Consider the following 19,692-nt stretch of genomic DNA (forward strand, 5'->3'; position numbering starts at 1 on the left):
TGTACTGTTTGGTCAGGGAAGTCTGTTTTGGCACTGAGAAAGATTGCTATAAAAAATTTGTCTCTGTAAATCATTTGTGTGTACTGGTCAGATACGGAGTAAGTTCTGGAAGAGATGGTAAATAATCTGATAATTTAAACAACTCGATGCTGTTCAGAGTATTGCTACACAGATAATTAATAGTAGCCAATTCTTATGTGCATTTTAGTGGGGGGAGGGCAGGGGCATTTTTTATTGCCCTTCAAAGCTGCTGCATTGTAAGGTACTGTGCCACTGTCACACCATTTCATTCAGTAAGACAGATCGGGATTTGTACTGGAGTGACTTCAATGTAGACATACAGCTGCGTGTATGAAGCAACATACAAATTAAAAACAGATCAGAAGTTGCAGCAAGGGAAACTTTGAATAGATGTAAGAACTTTTTTTTTTTTTTTTTTGTAACAGGGACAGTGAGGTATTGAACAGGGACCAAAAGAGGTTTTTGGGGGAATCTCCAGCCTTGAGCACACTCGGGTAGCATCTGGACGAGACCATGAGTAACCTGATGCAGCTGCGCAGCTGGTCTTGCTTTGAGGGTGTGTGCATGTGTTGTGGGGGGGAATTGTCCCAAGGTCCCTTCCAGCCTCGCTTCACAGGTCCAATCCAGCATTCCTCCCCCTCTTACTACAAAGCTGATAAGCTCAAAAAACTGATCCTTTCCGTGCCAATGGATTTTCTTCCTGGCCAATCAAAACAAACACGCAATGGGTAAGGAAAAGGAGGGTGCAGACACTTAGGGTAAACACAAAAGTGACAATTGCCTTCTGCTACTGCGGGGTGCTGGCTGCAACTCTCTGGCCCTGTTCTGGCTGTGGCAATGCAGCAAGGGTAGTTCAGCCAAGGATGCTGTGATGTCCTGCCTGCAGTGTTGCTCTGCTCAGTGTGAGTGCAGCAGTACTTCTTGGGCTTAAGCTTAGGCCTGAGAGTCAGGCAGCAAGCAGGGGGTTGTTCCCCCAAAAGGCAAGTGTGTGCATGCAAAGGCTTAAGTAAGTTTGTTGGCTGGGGTGAATGTTTGTGGTTGTAAAAAGGTATCATGCTAATATTGGTGTGGCTGTGGGAACAGGGGGCTGCAGGTAAAGCCCCAGTGTCGAGGAGCACAGTTTGCTGTGTCTGGATTAGCTCAGTAGAGCTTCTGACCTCCTCCTGCCAGGGGGTCAGGGCAGCCTAGGGGATGTAGCAGGGCTGTATGGTGGACAGGCCGCTCTTATTAACCTTTAGATTGGGGCGGGGGGGGGGGGGTGTGGTGCAAATGTCCAAACCATGTAATGCTTATGGCATGCAGAGCACTCAGTAACCTGGCATGGGTCTGGGAGGCGCCACTGCTAATTTTGGTACTTGGTACTAAGTAGTGGTGCCTGTTCTTCTCAGTGGCTTCTTAGAGTCTAAATTTTTTTATTTTTAGTTCCACACCACACCACCACCCTGCCCCCCGCCCCAGGTATTGACCCACTGTCCTCTTGAGGTTAGAGAACAGATATTCTGTTTCTTAGTTCAGGTTGAGAGGCCCAACTGTCAAGAGAGCTCCGTGTTGGCTGCTAAAGGTTAGGCTGCTGCTGTGCTGGGGACCATGAGGAGTGCTTAGGCAGGGCTCATGGAGGGGGTGTGGGTTGAAAGGCCAAGAGGGTGAAGACGGGCAATGCACTGTGAGGCTGAGAATGCAGATGTAATGTGCAAATGAGGGCTGATTTTTTTTTTTTTAAATTTATTTCGTTGGTTGGGGGTTGTTTTAGTTTTTTTTTTTTCCCCTTCCCAGTTTTAGTGAACCACACCTGCTTGCGCAGTGTTTGAAGACCATTCCTGCAGTGTCCCACTGGCTTGTTTTCCCAATTGCTGCCTGCCATTAGAGAGGCATTTTTTGACAAATGACAGACCAGGCCTGTAAGTGTTTGTGCTGGTTCTGGTCACTGTGAGGCAGTCGCAACATCTCAAGGCTCTGCTTCCACATTGGTAAGCCCCATTTTCCTCTGTTGCACTGTAGGGTGACATGGGGGAGTGGGGAAAGTACTAAACCTTCTGTGGGCAGACATCTCATGTGCTTCTGCATGAGAAGAAACACAGGGGTTTTTAGTCACCACTCTCTGTAGGACTGTATTGAATGGTGATGTCACATCTGGTTCTGCCTAGGAGAAGAGCATGGAGTTGTGTGTTTTCCCAGGAAGAAGGGCAGGGGAGCAGGCTGCAGGCTGTGCAGGTGGGCAGGTCCCAGGAGGAGCAGCTGGCTTTTCTTCCACGTATGTGTCTTACTTGGTGTTTGCTGTTCCTCTTTAATTCCATATTGCTCAAAGTGGGCTTGAGCATCCCCTGCAGCTTTCTTGATGTCTACTAGACATGCTTTCTGTTAAAGTAAGTAAATAGCAGGAATTTGGGAGCTGGTGACTTGCTAGCCTTGATCAGTGTTCTAAGTAAGTGACCGATCCGTCTCTGGTACGGTCTCTGCTTCACCAGTCTTCCATCCAAAGGATGGCTTTGTTGAGGGCAGCCTTCTAGCATGGCTTCTATTGATCAGTGGTGGGTTTTTTTAAGCTGCAAGAGCAGAATCTCTACAGTGAATTTGAAGAGAAACAAGTTCACACAGATAGACACAGTGGAGACAAACACAGGCTGAGAGTCACTTTTACAAGTTTCTTTATGAAATTAAATGTTGCCCTGGGTCTAGGGCGGGGGGTGGGGGAGATATAGTGCAAGAATGACTTTGTACATGCTACTGAATTCAGATATCCCTGGATGACCAGACTTTGGTCAGCTACAGCATCAACAAACACTGGATGTCCGAGCTCTGCAGACAGTTAGTGCTCACTCACACCAGCATCATGTTGGAATGAGCGGGTGTCTTCCTTCCAGTGTTACAGGATGTCTCCTAAGCTAGGGAATTCAGACAGTATGGCTTCTAACTCTCACTGTGGTAAGGCAAATCTTTCCTTTTGCTAACCAAGGTTTAAATTAATTCTTTTTGGCCACAGTTTGAAACTTGGGTACTTAAAATTTTAAAGTGGCTTTCCATTTTCTGAAGGTATTAAAAAGCTGTAGTAATACCCCTTGAATTGAGGGTCTGTGGGAGTTTGCGTAACAACCACGGTTTTAGTCTTTCAGAGTTGAACTGTAGACTCTGACTTCTGGGAGCAAGGTTTGCAAATATTGACCTTCCTTAAAAAAATAATAAAATAAAACAGACAAAACAGGCATCAAGTTAACAACATCTGACAAGAACAATTACAGACTTACAAAATACACAGTTCTGATTTTTACCATAAATAAACACATTACAAACAATGAGCATTTTCATTGGCCAGGAAATACAGCAGAATGATGGAGAGACGCGAATCTAAGGAATTGAGTAAGGTATTAATTAGGCACATTTTTTTTCTAACTTACGTAACTCAAACCCACTAGAGAGATTCTTGAACTTTACTCATGCTGCAGGTTGATTGGCACAGTTTAATGTACTATATAGTTCATCAGGGGTGTTGAACTAAAGGAAAGAGAAAGGTCACAGTGCAATACTCACTGTTGTCTGAGTGCCTGCAAAGGCTAACTGAATTAGTTAGAAGTGTGGAGAGAGTCATGTCTCTGAGAAACGTGGGGAGTGGGTGTGGGCAGGGAGCAGAAGGGTTTGTCCCTCCATGGAAAATGTGTCGTGTCAGTGACTCTGAACTGTTGTTCTGAGCATGTCAGGGGACACCGAGCTGGCAGGTGATGGCAGCTGCCATCCCCTCCCTGACAGCTGCCAAACAGCAGCAGTGTTCACAGCGGGAAGGAGTGAGTCAAAGTATAGCTGACAGGCAAAATCTTTTCAGATGAAACATGTCAGGCTCCCTCCTGTGATCGCTTCCTGGAAGGTTGCATCTTGGGCGCTGTGCAAAGCTGGCTCCATGGGACTGGCACAAATGCACACGTGGGTGCAAGCACACACGCAGTGTCTCACCTCAGAGCCAGTGCGGTCAGTCGGTCTGCAAAATAAATAGGGAAGGCAGGAGCACATGTGCCATCCTCTGTAAACAAAGGATTGGAAGAACCTGGGCTCCACCTCCCAGGGCTGATGGATAAAGTGCTTTCTCAGAAGGGGTTCAGGCACAAACACGGGGCTGCCCTTATTTCCGGAAGGGCGTCAGCCTGCTGATGTTCTGCCAGAAGTTCGAGGGCTTGCGCTTGGGCTCTGCCAGCATGAAGACTTGCTGCTGAGGGAGCGTAGTAGGCAGGGTGGGATGCTTCTGACGCATCAGAAAGTCATAGTATGGCCTGGTGACAGCTGTGAGGAGGAGGAGATAGATGGGGAAGCATGTTAGTTGAGCACAGCTCCCTTCCCCACCCCCTGTCCAGTCCCTGTTAAAGCTGCAGGGGAGTGAATTGGGCTTGTCTTAATATTACCCCTAGTTTCAGCACTGCTTTTTTAGGATTAGAGGTGGTGCTGTGGAAGTCCCAGAAATGTGAAGCATAACTAACTGGCATGTGTTCTGTCACTACTAGAGCAGGGCTACATAGCTGTAGCTCATCGTTAGTGACAAACTTAGTGACTTTGGCTAGTTTGCGCAAAGAAGCTGATGTGCGTGTGTCTCTGTTGCCTGTTAGAACTTCCTGCCCTGGATTTGAGAGTCGTAATGGCCAGTGCCTAGCCTCCGGACATGGCTGGCTTGTGGGGGTCTCCTCTACTGCTTTGCCCTTAGGGCTTTGCTCTGCTGGAGAGGCCTGGCCTCCTTCCAGACTTACTTCCCTCTCTTTGCAGCCAAATCTTACTTCTCACTTGTTTTGAAATTTAGCCAAGCTTGCTTACTGGAGACTTGGCTAGGATGTAGCTGCTGGCTGGTACCACCACGAGGAAGTGGTTGCCTCTCTGTGGGTCCAAAGGAAAGCAAGTAAGTGACATCCCTGCATATAAATAGGGGTGGTGGCATCACAAAGCGGGGTAGCAGGACTCCTCAGCTGACAGCGCTGTGGGCAAGGAACCTTCCTTTCTGTTGCTTGAGGTCACACACCCCTGGCTGCTGTTAAATCTTCCTTGTCTCTTAAAGTTTGAAGGAACAGATCTGTCAATGAGCATGGTACCTACCTGTGGTATTCTGCCAAAATCTCAGGTTTCAAATCATCTTCCACAGGCACAGCTGCCCAGGCAGGAATGTTCCCTGCTGCAGTGACCTTTAGCGAACCTCTTTGCCTCATAGAGGCATAGAATCATTTAGGTGGGAAAAGACCTTTAAGATCATCAAGTCCCATCTGCAATCATGGGGCTTACTACAAAACTTAATCTTGCCTTTTCACAAAGGGAATGCCATACTTCTTGGAGAGCCTGGCTTCTAGGGCCCGGCTGTGAACTCGCCTTTGAACAGAAGCTGCCTGCTTGTACCTAACTGACTTCTGGCACAGCGCTCAGCGATCAGGTGCAAAGCAGCTCTCCTGTAGTTGGTTAGGAATAGTTTCCTGACTCCAGCCGTCTGAAGCTGCCAGGAACTATACTGCAGATTGTCACATCAGAGCTCACCATCTGGCTTTCTGAAGAGTTTGTTAATGCTGCTTCATTGAAACTATTCTCATGTAGTAAATGTAGAACCACCCCCGCCCCCAATTCTAGCAGCATGTATACATTCAGGTGACTCACCCTTAGGCTTCCCAGTGTGGTGCTGCTTGCTGGCATTCAGCATTGCCTGCTTTTTCTGCACCTCTGTGATTGAAAAACCTTGAAGATAAAATAGAGTTTGTCAGCAGCAGGTCCTCATTTTGTATCTCATGGGAAGATAGGGAGTACTCATAGGCAGTAAGGGAGGTACAGGGGTAGGAAAATGCCTGAAGTGAGAAGTCACAAGCTAAAATTATTCCCAAAGCTGGAAGGGGCACATACTGCCCCCCCCCCCAGCCTGTGCTGTGCTGCACAGCTCGCTCTCATGCAAGGTTTACTGCCTGCCCTCCCTCCCCCACTTTGCTGGGTGAAGAAGCCAGTCCACACCAGTTGTGGTTCAAATCTCATTAGATCACATGTTTGAATTAAGCAGGATTTGGACAAAACAATGAAAATGCTCTCTTATAATGAGAACCTTTGACTGAACGTGTTTTGTGTAGATATTGCCAAGTTGGGGACTCGCACTATACTGCAAAATAATGGAAGCTGTATGTAATGTATTGACTATTTTGTCAAACCCTGCCTGAACTCATTAAAGACACATCAGCCTCCCTGAGGACAGACTGCTCACAGTGATTTGGGTTTTGTGGTTTTTTCAGTTCCACAGATTCATTCAGAATGTGCAATTCAGCAGTCGAGTGCTGGACTGGAGCATGGACTGGCTTCCACCTTTCACTGCTATGCGTTGGCTGGTGGTTAAAAAAGGAAGAAAAAAACCCCCACTGCCTCACAGCATTGCTCTTTCCATACCTGTCTCCTGGTCGAGCTGAACCTGTCTCCTTTCATTCTCAAATGCCTTCAGCCAGCGCTGTTTCTGCTCAGGCTTTTTTGCACAGAACAAGTGGACTTCCTCTGTGTCTCGGCAGTGCAACTTAAATGCATTTTTCACGCTGATATTAAAGTCCTTGTCCTTTCCATCTTCTACATCCAGTATTTCCATATCATCCATGTTGATCCGACTCTTATAATACAAGATGTCCCGACGCAGAAGGTCCTGAAAGAGAGATCACACAGATTCATACAGATGTTACTGTTCCTGTCCTGTCCTTTCCTTAAACATTTGTTTTCTTTGATAGGGTGGGGTAATTTAAGCTTCTGGGCAGTCATGACAGTCCTGTAAGAAAAAAATTGATACTGGAGTTGAATCTATGGAATTGCAGAGTCCTAAGCTCCTGTTGACACTGCTGGCAGTGAGGGGAATCACATGGTTTCTGAGAGTGGTGGGGTCAGGGTAGGCTGGTATCTTCTGTTGTGGGATATCAGCTGCCCTGAAGAGCTCTGAATGAGAAGCAAGCTTGTGTTCTTACACATGATCCCAAATCCTCATTAAGCCAGTGTCAGAAAATAGTATTTGAATCCCACAGGCTGGGTTAGAAAGCAAAAATACACTAATTAGCTTTGGAGTTTTTTGTGTTGACAATGAAAAGTAAATTCGAGAGCAGTGCTAAAACTGTGTGGGTCTCATGCCTAAGTTACCTGAAGCTACCTGTATGCCATGGATTATGCAAAAAAAAAAAATTGGTGTGTTCAGTTCTGGAATTCCAATGGACGATACCTTTCATTTGCTCTACAAAGGAAGATTATTTAACCTATTACTTAGGTTATGAAAAATAGCATGGGCTCTACTTACAGGCTTACTTACATACGATGTTAATATGGTCTTACTGACTGTCAAGGCCCACAGCTCTTGCATCAAAGCTGCAGTTACCTTCTGAATATGGTACTAATCTCACATGGCAGTTTTCAGTTGAAAAAAACCCCACATTTAAAAGAAAATGGGTGGCAATGCTCGTCCTTGACTTGTATAAAATAAGCCCATACATTAACCCTAAAAGCAGTGCAATGCTTTCCTCTCTCGCTATAGAATTAGGCCAGTAGTTAGTTCTTGTAGCTTACTGAGGTGGTCAGGTGCACAGAACACACCAGGACGTCAGAGAAAAGGCTGCAGTGAATGCACATAAAAATCTCTGTGCCAGAAGCACATGTGATGCCAGTAAGTATTAAGGAAACAAAGGGGTAGAGAAGGAGTTAACGCAAATTCTTTAGCATTGTAATAAATAGAGGGCATTTGTGCCTGGCTAGTGAGGTTACCTTCTTGCAGCAGACAAGCTGGTGATCGAAGAGGAAGAACATCCTCTGTTGGCTCTTGGCTTGAGGTTGGGAGATTTTGGTTAACTCCCCGGAATAGATGAGTTCTGAGCTTCTGACTAGGACATCTTCACCCTGAGAACAGCAGAAAGAACAGGTTGATCTCGGCCATCTGAACACGGGGGAGAAGAAATAAGCCCACAGTCTCATAGCTTGGCTGAGGGGCCTGCGTGGCTATGGGGCCTCAATTGCTGCTGTAGAAACTCTCCTCTGGGAATGAGAGGGAGCCTCTGTGCCAGAGGACAGTAGTTGTCACATCAGGGAGACACTATGCCCTTGGCACCCAGGGAATGGGAACTGAATTTGGTAAGAATAATAGTGTTTGTTTTAAATGAAAAAAATCTCTTGTTCCAGGAAGTCTGCTCAGGGCAGCTGATCCATCCCTGACATTAAAGGAGGCACATAAGCAGAGAGATGAGAATTTAGCCTGACATCCTTGGGGCAGGAGACGGTCTGGTTTTATTGAGTTTAGGATTGAGAAAAATTAGTTGTTTTGTTTCTTTTATTTAGCAATTTTTTTTAAATTAGTCTACATGGAACCTTGACTGACTTTGCTGCTGTATCAGAGCTTGCCTTTCTGCAAGAATGATGTGGCTTATTAAGGGGCAGTGCTGCCCATCTAGAGAGTCTGAAATCACTCAAGATAAAAGGGGGGGAGGCAAGAAGAAACTAATAGGATTTCACCAACTTACATGCTCATTTTATTCTGCAAGGAAAATGGGGAAGCAAAAATCCCAGAGCGCATGCAAAGGCAGCTGGTCTAGCAGGGTTATGTGCTAAACCTTCTCAGTTGTACTAAAAGATGACAGCTGTTTAAATAAAAAACCACACACACGGGGGGCGGCAGCAGAACTGAGGTAGGGCTAGATAGTAATCCTTATGAAGATCTTGCTGTAGGCAGAAGCTGTTGGAGAGAGGGGGGAAGAAGGGCAACACAGAACATTCAATTCATGGGGAAAGTAAGTCTCTTACCTCCCAGTCTTCTATCGAACTCTGCCACTGAGCAATTTTGTCAATGTTCTCCAGCCGCCGCTTTCTCTCATTGATGAGGCGAGCAACGTTCTTCATGGCATTTAAGGCAGCTTCGACATCTTTAAAATCCCTAGGGTAGGGCAGAGGTGTTAGACATGACAAAACGGCACGTGCTTATTGTAGGTACAATAGGAGGTGCAGTCTCCCATGGTGTAGGGCTGGACAGCAGAAAACATGAGTTCCACTTGCAGTTACCCCAGCTGTTTTATACTTGAAGTTGGAGGTACATGTTTCTGTGGGCAGTTTTTCGCACACGTGCTGGTCTTGAGGCACAGATTATAGTCTTGTAACAAATACAGACCTGATTTGTGGAAGGGAAGGGGGTAAGCAATCAAATTCAGCCACAGAGGTGTAAATACAAGTTGCTGGAAGAATCTCCAGGGCTTTCCAAGCCTTGTTTTTTTTTCCCCGCAACGTAATACAATGTATTCATAATGCCACTGTTTTCATACAGGGACTGATTCCGTCATGCATAGGTAAGGCAGTTCAGCAGTGACTGGCTTCATTTCAAATAGGAGCCGATGGATTATCTGGAAGGGTAGGACAGAAGCTGATCTGCCCTCCCCCACACACCATCTGCCGCCATCAGCTACTTCTGCCGAGTTTAGAGTAGCTGGGAAGGAGCTGTTCTGCACAACTTGTCTCTAACGCAATTTTCAAACATCTGTGTACTGCATTAAGGAGCTTTCTGTGAAGAGGTCAGCTTCGGAACAACATGCTTACAGATTTAATAAGCCATGCTTAAAACTGTTCTGAGAAATAGCAGTGCTGTAAGTAGGAAGGTAAAATTAAATCAAGCCACATGGACCACTATCAACACTTTCCTTTAATAAAGATTTTTCATATTTTAATTCTGTAGCTAATTATTTCAGATGCTTGATTAAGTGACATAGTTATCTGAGCCGAGGCTAGTGCCTTCACCCTGAAACAGAGCAATGGATTTGGAGGCTTTTGAGATAGTGCTGAAGAGGCACCGACTGTGCATGGCTTGACTGCTGTAGGCCACGACTTCCCACTGGGGAAGCACTGGGCAAAATTCATGATTACCACTCAGCCCCGACGTGCTATGGTGTAGTTACGTGGACATTTTTGGGTATATTCAGTCAGTGCTTTTGGAGGCAAGGTTTTCAGCACCACCACCAGAAACATTTAACTCCGAAGTATGTATGTGCTGGTGTCACAGATATGTGGGCCAAATAAAAGAGTACCATTAATAAGGTGGACCTTGCAACTCCAGGTCTGTAACAGACAGGAAAGCCTGGTGCTACCGTAATGTAAAATTACGTATTTGATAGAAAAACACTTTTTTTTCCTGGTTTCTACAAGGTAACACAGAAGAATCATAGTATCGGCTGCTCTTGGCAAGCTGCTCTCAATATACGATTCTGCATTAGTCCATTTCCATGAGACCAGTCTCGCTCCTTCCCTCCCCACCATGCTGACCTACCTGTGTTGGGGGTTGGTGTATTTGAGCAGTTCAGCCAGTTGCAGTGGATATTTGCAGATTTTCTGCACGGGAGTCAGAAGAAACCCATCCAGAGAGATGTCGATCATCTTCTGCAGCAGGCGGCAGGCTTCGAAGAAGTAGACGTACTTGTTAACTTTGGTGAGGCGGGACAGCTCCATGCAGGCGTTGGGGTGGTTGTTGCAGTATTCAGAGTATATCTGAAACTCTGTTTGCTGCAAGGGAAATGAAGGGCTTTACTGTCCATGTTCTTCAGGGTGATGGCCTGGCTCAAACTGCTGTGTGTGAGTTCCCTGTGTAGATCCTACTCCTGTATCACATGAGGCTGTTCGGTAATTTGTATCCTCCCCAGACTTTGAAGCCTGGAGTCCTAAAGCTGGGGGTGGGCAGGGTACATTACAAGTTACAGCACATGCAGCTTATCTGAGAGACAGAGACATTTCCACGTATTCTGGCCTGTGCTCAGCTGAATGTTCTGAATGACCAGATCAGCAGTTGCTAATCCTGCACTGACCTGAAAAGCTATAAACTGAGGTCCAGCTTGAGATTTTGGAATCTTCCTAGTTTTTGCCTAAAGTAGAATGGTCTGGCAGGGAGTAAAAGTGCCAAGGCACTTTGAAAGTGTTCTTTCCACAGCCACAAGAGCTAAAGGATGTTTGGTTGGGAGGTGGGTAGCGGGGGGGGGGGGGGGGGGGGGGGGGGGTGTGCGCATTTAATTTGGGTTGGTGGGATTTTTTAAATAGAGCTTCAGTTCTGTCAGATCAATTTCTAAATCCTCTGGCCTAATCCATGCTTAGCTACCCGTTTCCCATGAAGTCAAATTTACTTACATACTCCAAGAAGCATGAGCCAACCTCACTCAAATGTGGGTGGTCTTTGTTGAATTTCTTTTCTAGTGCTTTAACAAATTTCTTCTGGCACCTGTAGATGTCCTCAATATTCCCAAAGATTGTCTTCAGCTGTTCTTCTGTAAACATGTCAGCTCTTTTGCGGCACTGCTTAATGTAACCCTAGGAGGAAACCAAATCGAAAAGCTTCCTGGGCATTTGCTTTGTGGCCTCTGGTTATCAACAGAAAACGCCATGGACTGTAGTAAGTTGTACACCAGGTTCCGGTACCCGCTTCCTGCATAAGTGCATGCAAGTTTTAGCTATTATTTCCTCTCATACCACCCAAAACATGGTAGAAATAGAAACCAAGCCACAGTTACATCCCTGCCTTAAATGATACTGTAATCCACTCTTGAAGGAGTTCCAAGCTGCTTTCTCTCCTGTTAAAAACACCTTTATCTGTCTGCAGGCTACGGGGTGTTCTGGCCCCAGCACTGATCCACTGATAGATTTAGGCCAATTAAATCCAATTGCGGATCTGGTTTGGATGCATGTGTTAGGAAATGCCTGGTTGACTCAAGGGAGAAGGAGGGCACAAAGGACGTAGGGGGGGACACTGCAGGAGGAAAGGCTTGTTTGGGAAGTGTGTGCTGCTTTGCCCCAGCTGGCTCTCCTGGAAGGCGCTACATTTTTATGTCATTTCAGTGAAGAACTACGTTCCTGCAAAACTCTTATCAATTACCTTCATTTACCCCAGTGTATATGACAGCCTGTCCCTTCTGGAAGAGGTGTTGAAATACTCAGCATATTTGCAAGTGAAAGATCTAATTGGCTGAACATCCTCCAGTTGTTTTGATCTGAGCATGACTTGCCTGAAGGCTGGAGCTGCTGATTATGTTACCTCAGAACATATATTAAAGAGGACAGCAATGCTAGACATCTACTTTTTTCTGGCTTGGGAAGTTCAATTAATTCCACTTAATCAGAGCCCAAGAGGGTGCTCCAAATAGAGAGGCATTTGGGATATTGCTGTAATGAACTGTCTCCTGTTTTCTGAGCATGCAACGCCATTTAGCAGAGCAGGCTCTGATGGAAATACAGTCTCATTTTCAGAAAAGAAAAGTTACCTGCTTAGAGTCACTCTCTGGGCAAGAATGGGACATACTCCTTTCAGACAAATTCAGACATTTACTTCCCCCTTTATTCTGTTACCTCACAAATGTCCTTCAGATGCTTGATGTAGTCTCTCTCTGTGCTTATGATCTCATTGATGACGTTGGTCCTCATTTGATCTTTGGTGGTCTGCCCCATCCCAAAGCGGCGAGTGCCACTGCTGGAGTCGTCCTCTTTGCCACCCTCTACCTTCAGGGGATAATCGTCCATGGGTTCATCCTGGTTTACTCGGAGCTGTGCCAGACACACAAGACATTCACCGTTTGTATTGCTAAATACAGCTCTTCCAAGGAAAAGAAGTTTGGGACAGTTGACTGAATGGCAGACAAAGATTGAGCTAGAATTAGGAGTAAAGAGGGCTGCTACGTGTATATTACTTGTAACCATGTTTTCCCCTTGGGGAAGCTAAGGCCAGATTTGGGAGGGTACTTTACTTTCAAGCTGCTCCTACTGTGTGACATGGGTGGTTTAAAGCAGGCATCTCATGGGGACAGAAGTCACAGGAATGATACGGAGTCCTCCAGGAAGAATACGTACAAAGTCAGGATAGGAAATGCTTTATCACATGAAATCTGCTGAGGTACTTACTTGCGAAGGGGCGCTTATGGAGGGAGAGGGAAACCAGTAAACGGTTGCTTTTTTATATAGCTTTATTGTTGTTCCATACTATAAATAACAGGTGGCCTCTCAGTATCTGCTTCCCCAATATTATTTAAAGATAATTTATTGTTAATATAGAGCCAATACAGATGCCAATGGGCATATAACGTGGTAAGGAATGGCATTACATTACAGGGTTGTGTGTGGTTGTGTGTGAAGCTCATGGTTCCTGCATAGTGCCCATCAGATGGCAGCACAGCATGAGCAGAGCAAAAACACCACCAGTGTTTTGTAGGCACACAGTCCTACAGAGTCTATATTGTCAACGATAGTAAAGTACCTTAGTTAATAGTGGGCAATTACCGGTGCATTTCACTTATGTGGTGGTATTGTAGCTCTTAGAGTGCCCACGGGAATATTTTGTACACAGCACAGAGAAGAAGTGAAAAACACTGAAGGAGGAACATGAGTAACTATAGGCATTTTTAGTACAGTGACACAGAACCACTTTTAACTTTTAATGTAGTTTCTTCTAGGCAGGATTACTTACCACTTGATACACATATATCTACATATAAAAAAAAAAAAACAGTGCATACCCATCCCTTGTCAACATAGGCATAGATTACATTTACTCACTGATTACAGCTGGTGAAGCCCTCAAGATGTGCAATCCTGGTTTTTCCTTCACTGTGAGCAGAACAACATTGGCTAGTCTTAAACTTGGCCTGAAACTTGTGTGGAGTAACTGAGACACCGGCAGATTTACCCAAGTTCCCAAACATACCAGCCTTCCCAGCAGTAAGCTTGAGACCCAGTGATAAATTAGCAGGAAATCTTCACTCAGATGCTTGAGTAAGTGTTGTAATTACTCTGCTAAAAGAACTTGTTACTCTGCATCCCTAATGGCTAGCACTAGTCTGCTTTCCCCTGGAGTACTCTCACAGGTTGCTGTCCAGCCAGGACAGCAAGTCAACTTATCAGTAACATGAAAGAAAAAAAGGCCTGTGTTTTGACTGGGAAAAAAGCAGTTTGGTCCCCACCAGTGCTGAGAGTTTGGTCCTAGTAATCTTACTTGCAAAAACATCAACCGTTTGTGATGATAGTTATCCAGCTGAGACTGTCTCCTGCAAGATGTAACAAAGCATTTCAAAAGTTTTATAGCACTATCTGCCCTACTTCTCCAAGGACTTTTGCTACAGACACGGAATCACCTTGTATCACCTCCTTTCATGCTTCACCTGGTTTTGGGTCACTTGTGATCTGAAGTGATCCGCATAAAGAGCTAAAGGGCTGAGATTCTCTGCCCTTAGGCACCTAATTGTCTTTGCTGTACTGAGGAGCCTGCCCTGAAGTGATGGAAGCAGAGTCAGGCATCCACACCAACAGTCACAGCCCAAAGAAAGGAAAAAAGCCTTTCTCTTCACAGCAGGAAAGGAGTGCACAGCAGTTACCCAGACTCCTGTTTTACCCCACACTTGCACAGAGAACTCAGATGTGTTTCAGATTGCTCTGTTGGAAATTAATCCAGCCTCTGGGAGTATACAGCTGAGACTGTCTGGACTGTTCTATATAGCTATTTCTAGATGGTCTTTGTAGCTGGCACCGGGGGAGAGCCTTGGCCCAAAAGCATCGAGTGTTTCATATCTCCCCCCTCACCAGTTGTCCTACATGACTTCCAAGACATTTTTTGTGTTTTTCTCCCCCATTTTTAAATGCCTGGAGTACAGTGCTGTGTGGTAGCCCAGCAGCCTGATGCTTTTAAAATGCCAGGGCTAAGAGAAGGTGTGTGCGTGAGTCAGGTGGTTGCATACTTTGGGATGTGGCATTGCACTGGACCCAGCACCAGATGGAGAAAGCTAAATTTGGTGCCATGCTCATCCATGCCGTCTGAAGTGGACACTAGAGTGAAGACCTCTGCCAGCTGCGTCTGGGATTCCTCTAGGAGAGTATTTGTTGCTCGCTCCTGAAGGGGATGCTGCTTGCTGGGGCACAAACTAGCCAATATCCATATGAGTAAGCAGGAGCCCAGGCTGCAAACCACCATGCAGGGCAGCTCCCCAGCTGGCACAGCTCAGCTTAGCTCCAGAGTCTGTCCTGATTTACTTATGTAAAGAGGGACTTCTCCACACTGGTGGCAGCTCAGCCAGGAGGGCCTGATGCACCGTAGCCATGTGTAGAGGAATAGTAACAAGACATGTTGAACCAACTATCTCTAGCAGTAAAAGTGCTCAGGAGTCACTACGGAACACTACACCTGGAGAAAAAGAACAAATACTTAGGAGAGGTATAAAGAAACATCAAGCTCTTACCCGTACAAAGCTGGCTGGAAACCAGCCTTCGCTGTCCAGAATCCGCCCCCACCACCACTCCTTGTTGGTAGCATCCATTACTTCAATGACATCGCCGGCCTTGAATCCCAGCTCTTGGTCATCCATCGTGACGTGGTCCCAGAGGGCTTCTGCATACACCACGCTGCCATCACTGATGAGCTGTGGACAGAGCAGGTCAAACTGTCAGCTCCCCCCAAGAAAGCAGCACAGTCAGCCAATGTGGCGGCAGCTTTGGCACCATTGCTGCAGAGCCAAACAAGTGTTGATAACTGTTCATTCCCCATGAGCAACGTGAAAAGGAGTTGGTGCTAGTCTGTCAGTTGCTTCGACTGACCTTGCTCTCAATAGCATTTATTCAGAATCACTTGGACACAGTACGCTTACTGCCATAAAGAACATAAATTTGATGCTCTGGAATTTCTTACTGGTGACTTTGCCTCAGCCAGCAAACAAGGCTCAATGGTACATTGGTGGTGGTGGATGCTCTTGTGCTGCCAGTGCAGCCCTGCTTTGGAAAGCCTTGAAATAAAACCTTGAGCATCGATGTTTAGAGACATACTTCAGAACAGAAAGTATTCTGAGGCCTCAGAACTAGTCTAGGATGGATAGAGCCTTAAGTCTTTAAGGTGGTTAAAGTTGGCACTTAAGCTGCTTAAAATAAGTCTTCTGGAGAGTTTAAGTAATTATGCTGAGGGACAACAGTTATTTACTACATGTCCCATAGAGGGCCTACTCTAGGAAAAAAAGGACCCCCAACAATTAAAAAAACCAAAACAAACAAACAAAAAAAACCCAACCCACATGGCTAGAGGCTGTGAGGGGGCTCTTGAACACAGCGATGATTGTGTCTATACCTGCCTGATGCCGTTCTCAACCATTCACACCTTAGCTATGGTGCACTGGTGTATTTGTAAGCTGGTCCCGCTAGCCACTACAACAGGAGTCCCTGCCTGATGCCCACAGGTTTATCACATCAGAATCTCCTTTGAATTTCAACAACTACAGAGTACATGCACAGGCTTCTCAGAGCCTGAGCATGGCTGGGACTGCTGAACACCAAGGATTTCCCCAAGAAGGCAAGGCATATACTGCAGTCCTGATAAAAAGGATTTACTCAGCCATTCTGGAGTGGCAGTGGAGCCCTGTTTTTCTCCAGGCAAATGGTGCAACGATAAATTCTGGGAAGACAACAGAAAGAGCAGTCTATGTGGCACGAGGGAGAAAGACCATCTGTACAAAACCCACTGTCCATGCTACGTTCTCACAACGTTGCAGCAGTATCACCACAGCCACATAATGCACGTATCATCCATGCTGAGCACCTTAGGTTGCTCGGTCACACAGTTAGTTACCTGCTGCTCTGGGTTACTATTTTTGCCACTCCTCCAAATAGAAAGATGTATGTTATAAAAGAGCGTTAGGATAATCATGCATACAGTAAATCAGGAGAGAATTAACGAGGCATTTGAAAGAAAATTCAAATAGAGTCTGCCTTTGCATAGCAAATGCCCCTTCACTGAACCAGAAACAGTGTAACGCAGTATTTCCATTCTGACAAAAATAACAGGATGATGGGGAAGGGGAGGATGAGAGGTTCCTGCTTATCTACATAGCCAGTGTGCCCGCACTGCCCATATTGCCTTTTCTCAGCTGCCCTCTGCTCCACCACCACAGGGCTCGGTGCGTCCTTACTGCAGGTTTCTGCTCGTCACAGAGATGAGCAGTTGCTGTGGTGAGGCCCAGCAGGCAGGGAACATAAGGGACATACTGCTGTCATACAGCTGGCCAGTGGCATGACGGGAAAATAATCCCAGAGTCTTCAACAGTGTCTCACTAGCTCCTATAGGACAGGCTTTGATCACAAGGCAAGTAGAGAAGTAGTATCATTAGTCTCAGAAAACCAAACATCAAGAGATAGTGATGAATGCACCAGACAGCAGAGGCAGCTACACCCAGTCAAATGGCCGGTACTTATCCAAATGAGCTGTGGAGGGAAAGGATATTTGTCTTGACAATTAGTGCATACTGCTGTTAAAGTTACATGTGGTGCTTTTTACACATAGTTCACCTAACAGGCATATTACATATAGTTTTACAAGCTTGAAGCATACCCAGCATTATGAATAAGCCCTTTATTTGTATTTTTGAAACACTTGTAGGTCTTGTCAGGCTTCTAGAAACTTTGGGGTTTTAGCTTTCTAACATAAAGTAGCGATTACTAGAGTAGGAAAGAGTGGATGTGAAAGTGTGTATTTTTCCAAAGTCAGCTATCAGACTTCAGTTGCAGAACAACAGCTGGGCTGTGGATGATGGCGGCAGATGTTAGCTACTCTTGGAAAGAGCTCTGCCGCTGCTTTGAGCAATCCACCTGTGCATGACCCATCCATTTGCTTTAGCAGTCCAACTTCAGCAACTAGCGACTGTGCGGACCACAAGCTGAGCCCAGTGCCTCCCTTCTGCAAGGAGAGAAGAGCAGTAACAGGGTGATGGGGTGGCTGGAGCTGAGTGCCTGGCCACCCCTATACAGAAGAGCTGGTTAATGGCGATCTCACACAGACTGTTGGGGAGTCACCTGCATTGAGGTAAGCCCTACCACCAGGTCACACCGGAGCTGCTGCCATACCACACTGAGTTATTCATATGTATCCCTATGGGTAAGGGCTGGCTGTTGCTCATGAAACAGGCATATGCTAATAAATCTTTGGAAAGAGTGGCTTTCAGCAGGCTTTTCAACATATAAATTGTGACCAGCATATAAAACACTGCTATTTTGGAGATAAAATACCTTTGCTGTGTGTTTAAATATGCTACTCTGAATCAGTGCTCTGAGTATGATGTGGTAGCTGGCGCACATGCCACGACCATGACCAGAATGAAACTAAATGAACTTCCTCTGTAGCATTTTGATGATCCCACAAGCAGAGCACTGATGATGTGAAGGCATGAATACCTTACAGTACCAAGCTGTCAGATCTCAGTGTCTCCATGAGAAGACAAGAGACCAAGCCTGACCTAGCATTAACAGCATGTTAGGGTTGATAGACCCAGCTCACAAGGGGACAGAGCCACATGGTTCTTCTCAGAGTCACTGAAAGCCACGTGACTGACTAGTGAAGCCTCAGCTGGTATTTTAATCCGTCCACTGATGTTAATATCTTAAATTTTCTCTATTCAACAACAGCCATACTGTGAATATAATTTGCCAAATACAGAAGGTCACAACCGACTCATCACCAGCCTGGCCAAATAGGCACAGGCAAGCACACAAGCCGCTACCTACAGACCGTTCTCATGCAAAGGTGTGACTTAAAAAAGACACCCGAAAAACAGGCCAGGATTTGCTTAACTGACACCAAACACCATGTTTGTGGGGAGGAACGATCAATATGGAATAAAGCAAGAAAGAAAGAGGAAAAAAATACTTTATATATGCTTTGGATTGTCTCAGCTAATTTAGTACAGCAGCACTTGAAACACCTTCATGACTGCAGGCTGACAGGCTCTGCCCAGTCTCCTCCCTGCACTTCTTCGGTCTGTGTTTGTATACTGGGAATGGCAGGGCAGGAGAGCAGACACAAAATGCTGACAAGTGTTTAATCACCATGCCCAGTGCTCATTTTTCTGTTAGCCTTCAATCTGTATCTGTCTGTACCTTTCGCTATTTTTTCAATTGTATCCAGTCCAATTCCTAGGCTGGTACAGAAATACCAAATATACCCAGATTAACAGTCCCTTTCCCAGAGCAAACACTAAAGGGTAGCTCTGAGCCAGGACTGACATTTCCATGCACCTATGGTACTGCATGTCACTGACATTTCCAAGCACCTATGGTACTGCATGTCACTGCAGCAAGCAGAGCTGCTCCAGCTGGGGCAGAGCACACTGCAGCGTCCTCTCCAAGGAGCATACTGTTACTGGGGAAAAAAGGGTTAGGACTCTCACTCCCTATCCTGGGATGGATAAAACACACCAGCAGATAAAAAGGTTTCCTGCAAATGTGTTGGAGCATGACAGAATTAACCAGCTATATTGTGAGAGCTGCTTATCTTCCAGAGAGGCATGTATTAAAGTAAATGCTCACCGTTTCCAAGCATGGCAGCTCCTAGGCTCAAAAGGCTCATCTTGCCACAGGTTTTGATCTTTGCAATTAAAGCAGGGTTTGAAAAACAACTATTAATTTCCATATGGAACAACATTTATGTGCTGGCTTTGTAGTATCAAGGACAACTCAGTACATGTTCTCAAGTGGCCCCAAACCAGTCCCTAAAAGAGAAACATTAGAAGACAGAATGCAAACCCAGCCACCCTGCAGCTGCTCTAGCTACTGCAGCTGGCAGCAGTGAAAACAAACAGAAATTGGCAATTTTTCTTTGTTTATAACAACATTTAAGTTTGTAAACAGCAGTGTTTGCAACCCAAAGGCAGTACTAACACTGATGCTTTGAAACTGAAAATTGACTGC

The 19,692-nt window shown here is 45.7% G+C and overlaps 1 protein-coding gene across 1 annotated transcript in view; it reads right to left on the reverse strand.

The window, feature by feature from the left end:
* Positions 1 to 3,732: 3,732 nt before the first annotated feature.
* Positions 3,733 to 19,692, reverse strand: part of ARHGEF4 (Rho guanine nucleotide exchange factor 4) — a 119,552-nt gene continuing 103,592 nt past the window's right edge. The window contains 10 exon segments of the mRNA XM_059822572.1: positions 3,733 to 4,187; positions 4,190 to 4,287; positions 5,632 to 5,709; positions 6,400 to 6,643; positions 7,741 to 7,872; positions 8,770 to 8,899; positions 10,277 to 10,509; positions 11,125 to 11,304; positions 12,337 to 12,531; positions 15,210 to 15,389. Coding sequence (XP_059678555.1) covers positions 4,095 to 4,187; positions 4,190 to 4,287; positions 5,632 to 5,709; positions 6,400 to 6,643; positions 7,741 to 7,872; positions 8,770 to 8,899; positions 10,277 to 10,509; positions 11,125 to 11,304; positions 12,337 to 12,531; positions 15,210 to 15,389 — 1,563 coding nt within the window. The 3' untranslated portion in view covers positions 3,733 to 4,094.

The sequence above is a fragment of the Gavia stellata genome, chromosome 11 (assembly GCF_030936135.1).
Source record: "Gavia stellata isolate bGavSte3 chromosome 11, bGavSte3.hap2, whole genome shotgun sequence".
Lineage (NCBI taxonomy): Eukaryota > Metazoa > Chordata > Aves > Gaviiformes > Gaviidae > Gavia > Gavia stellata.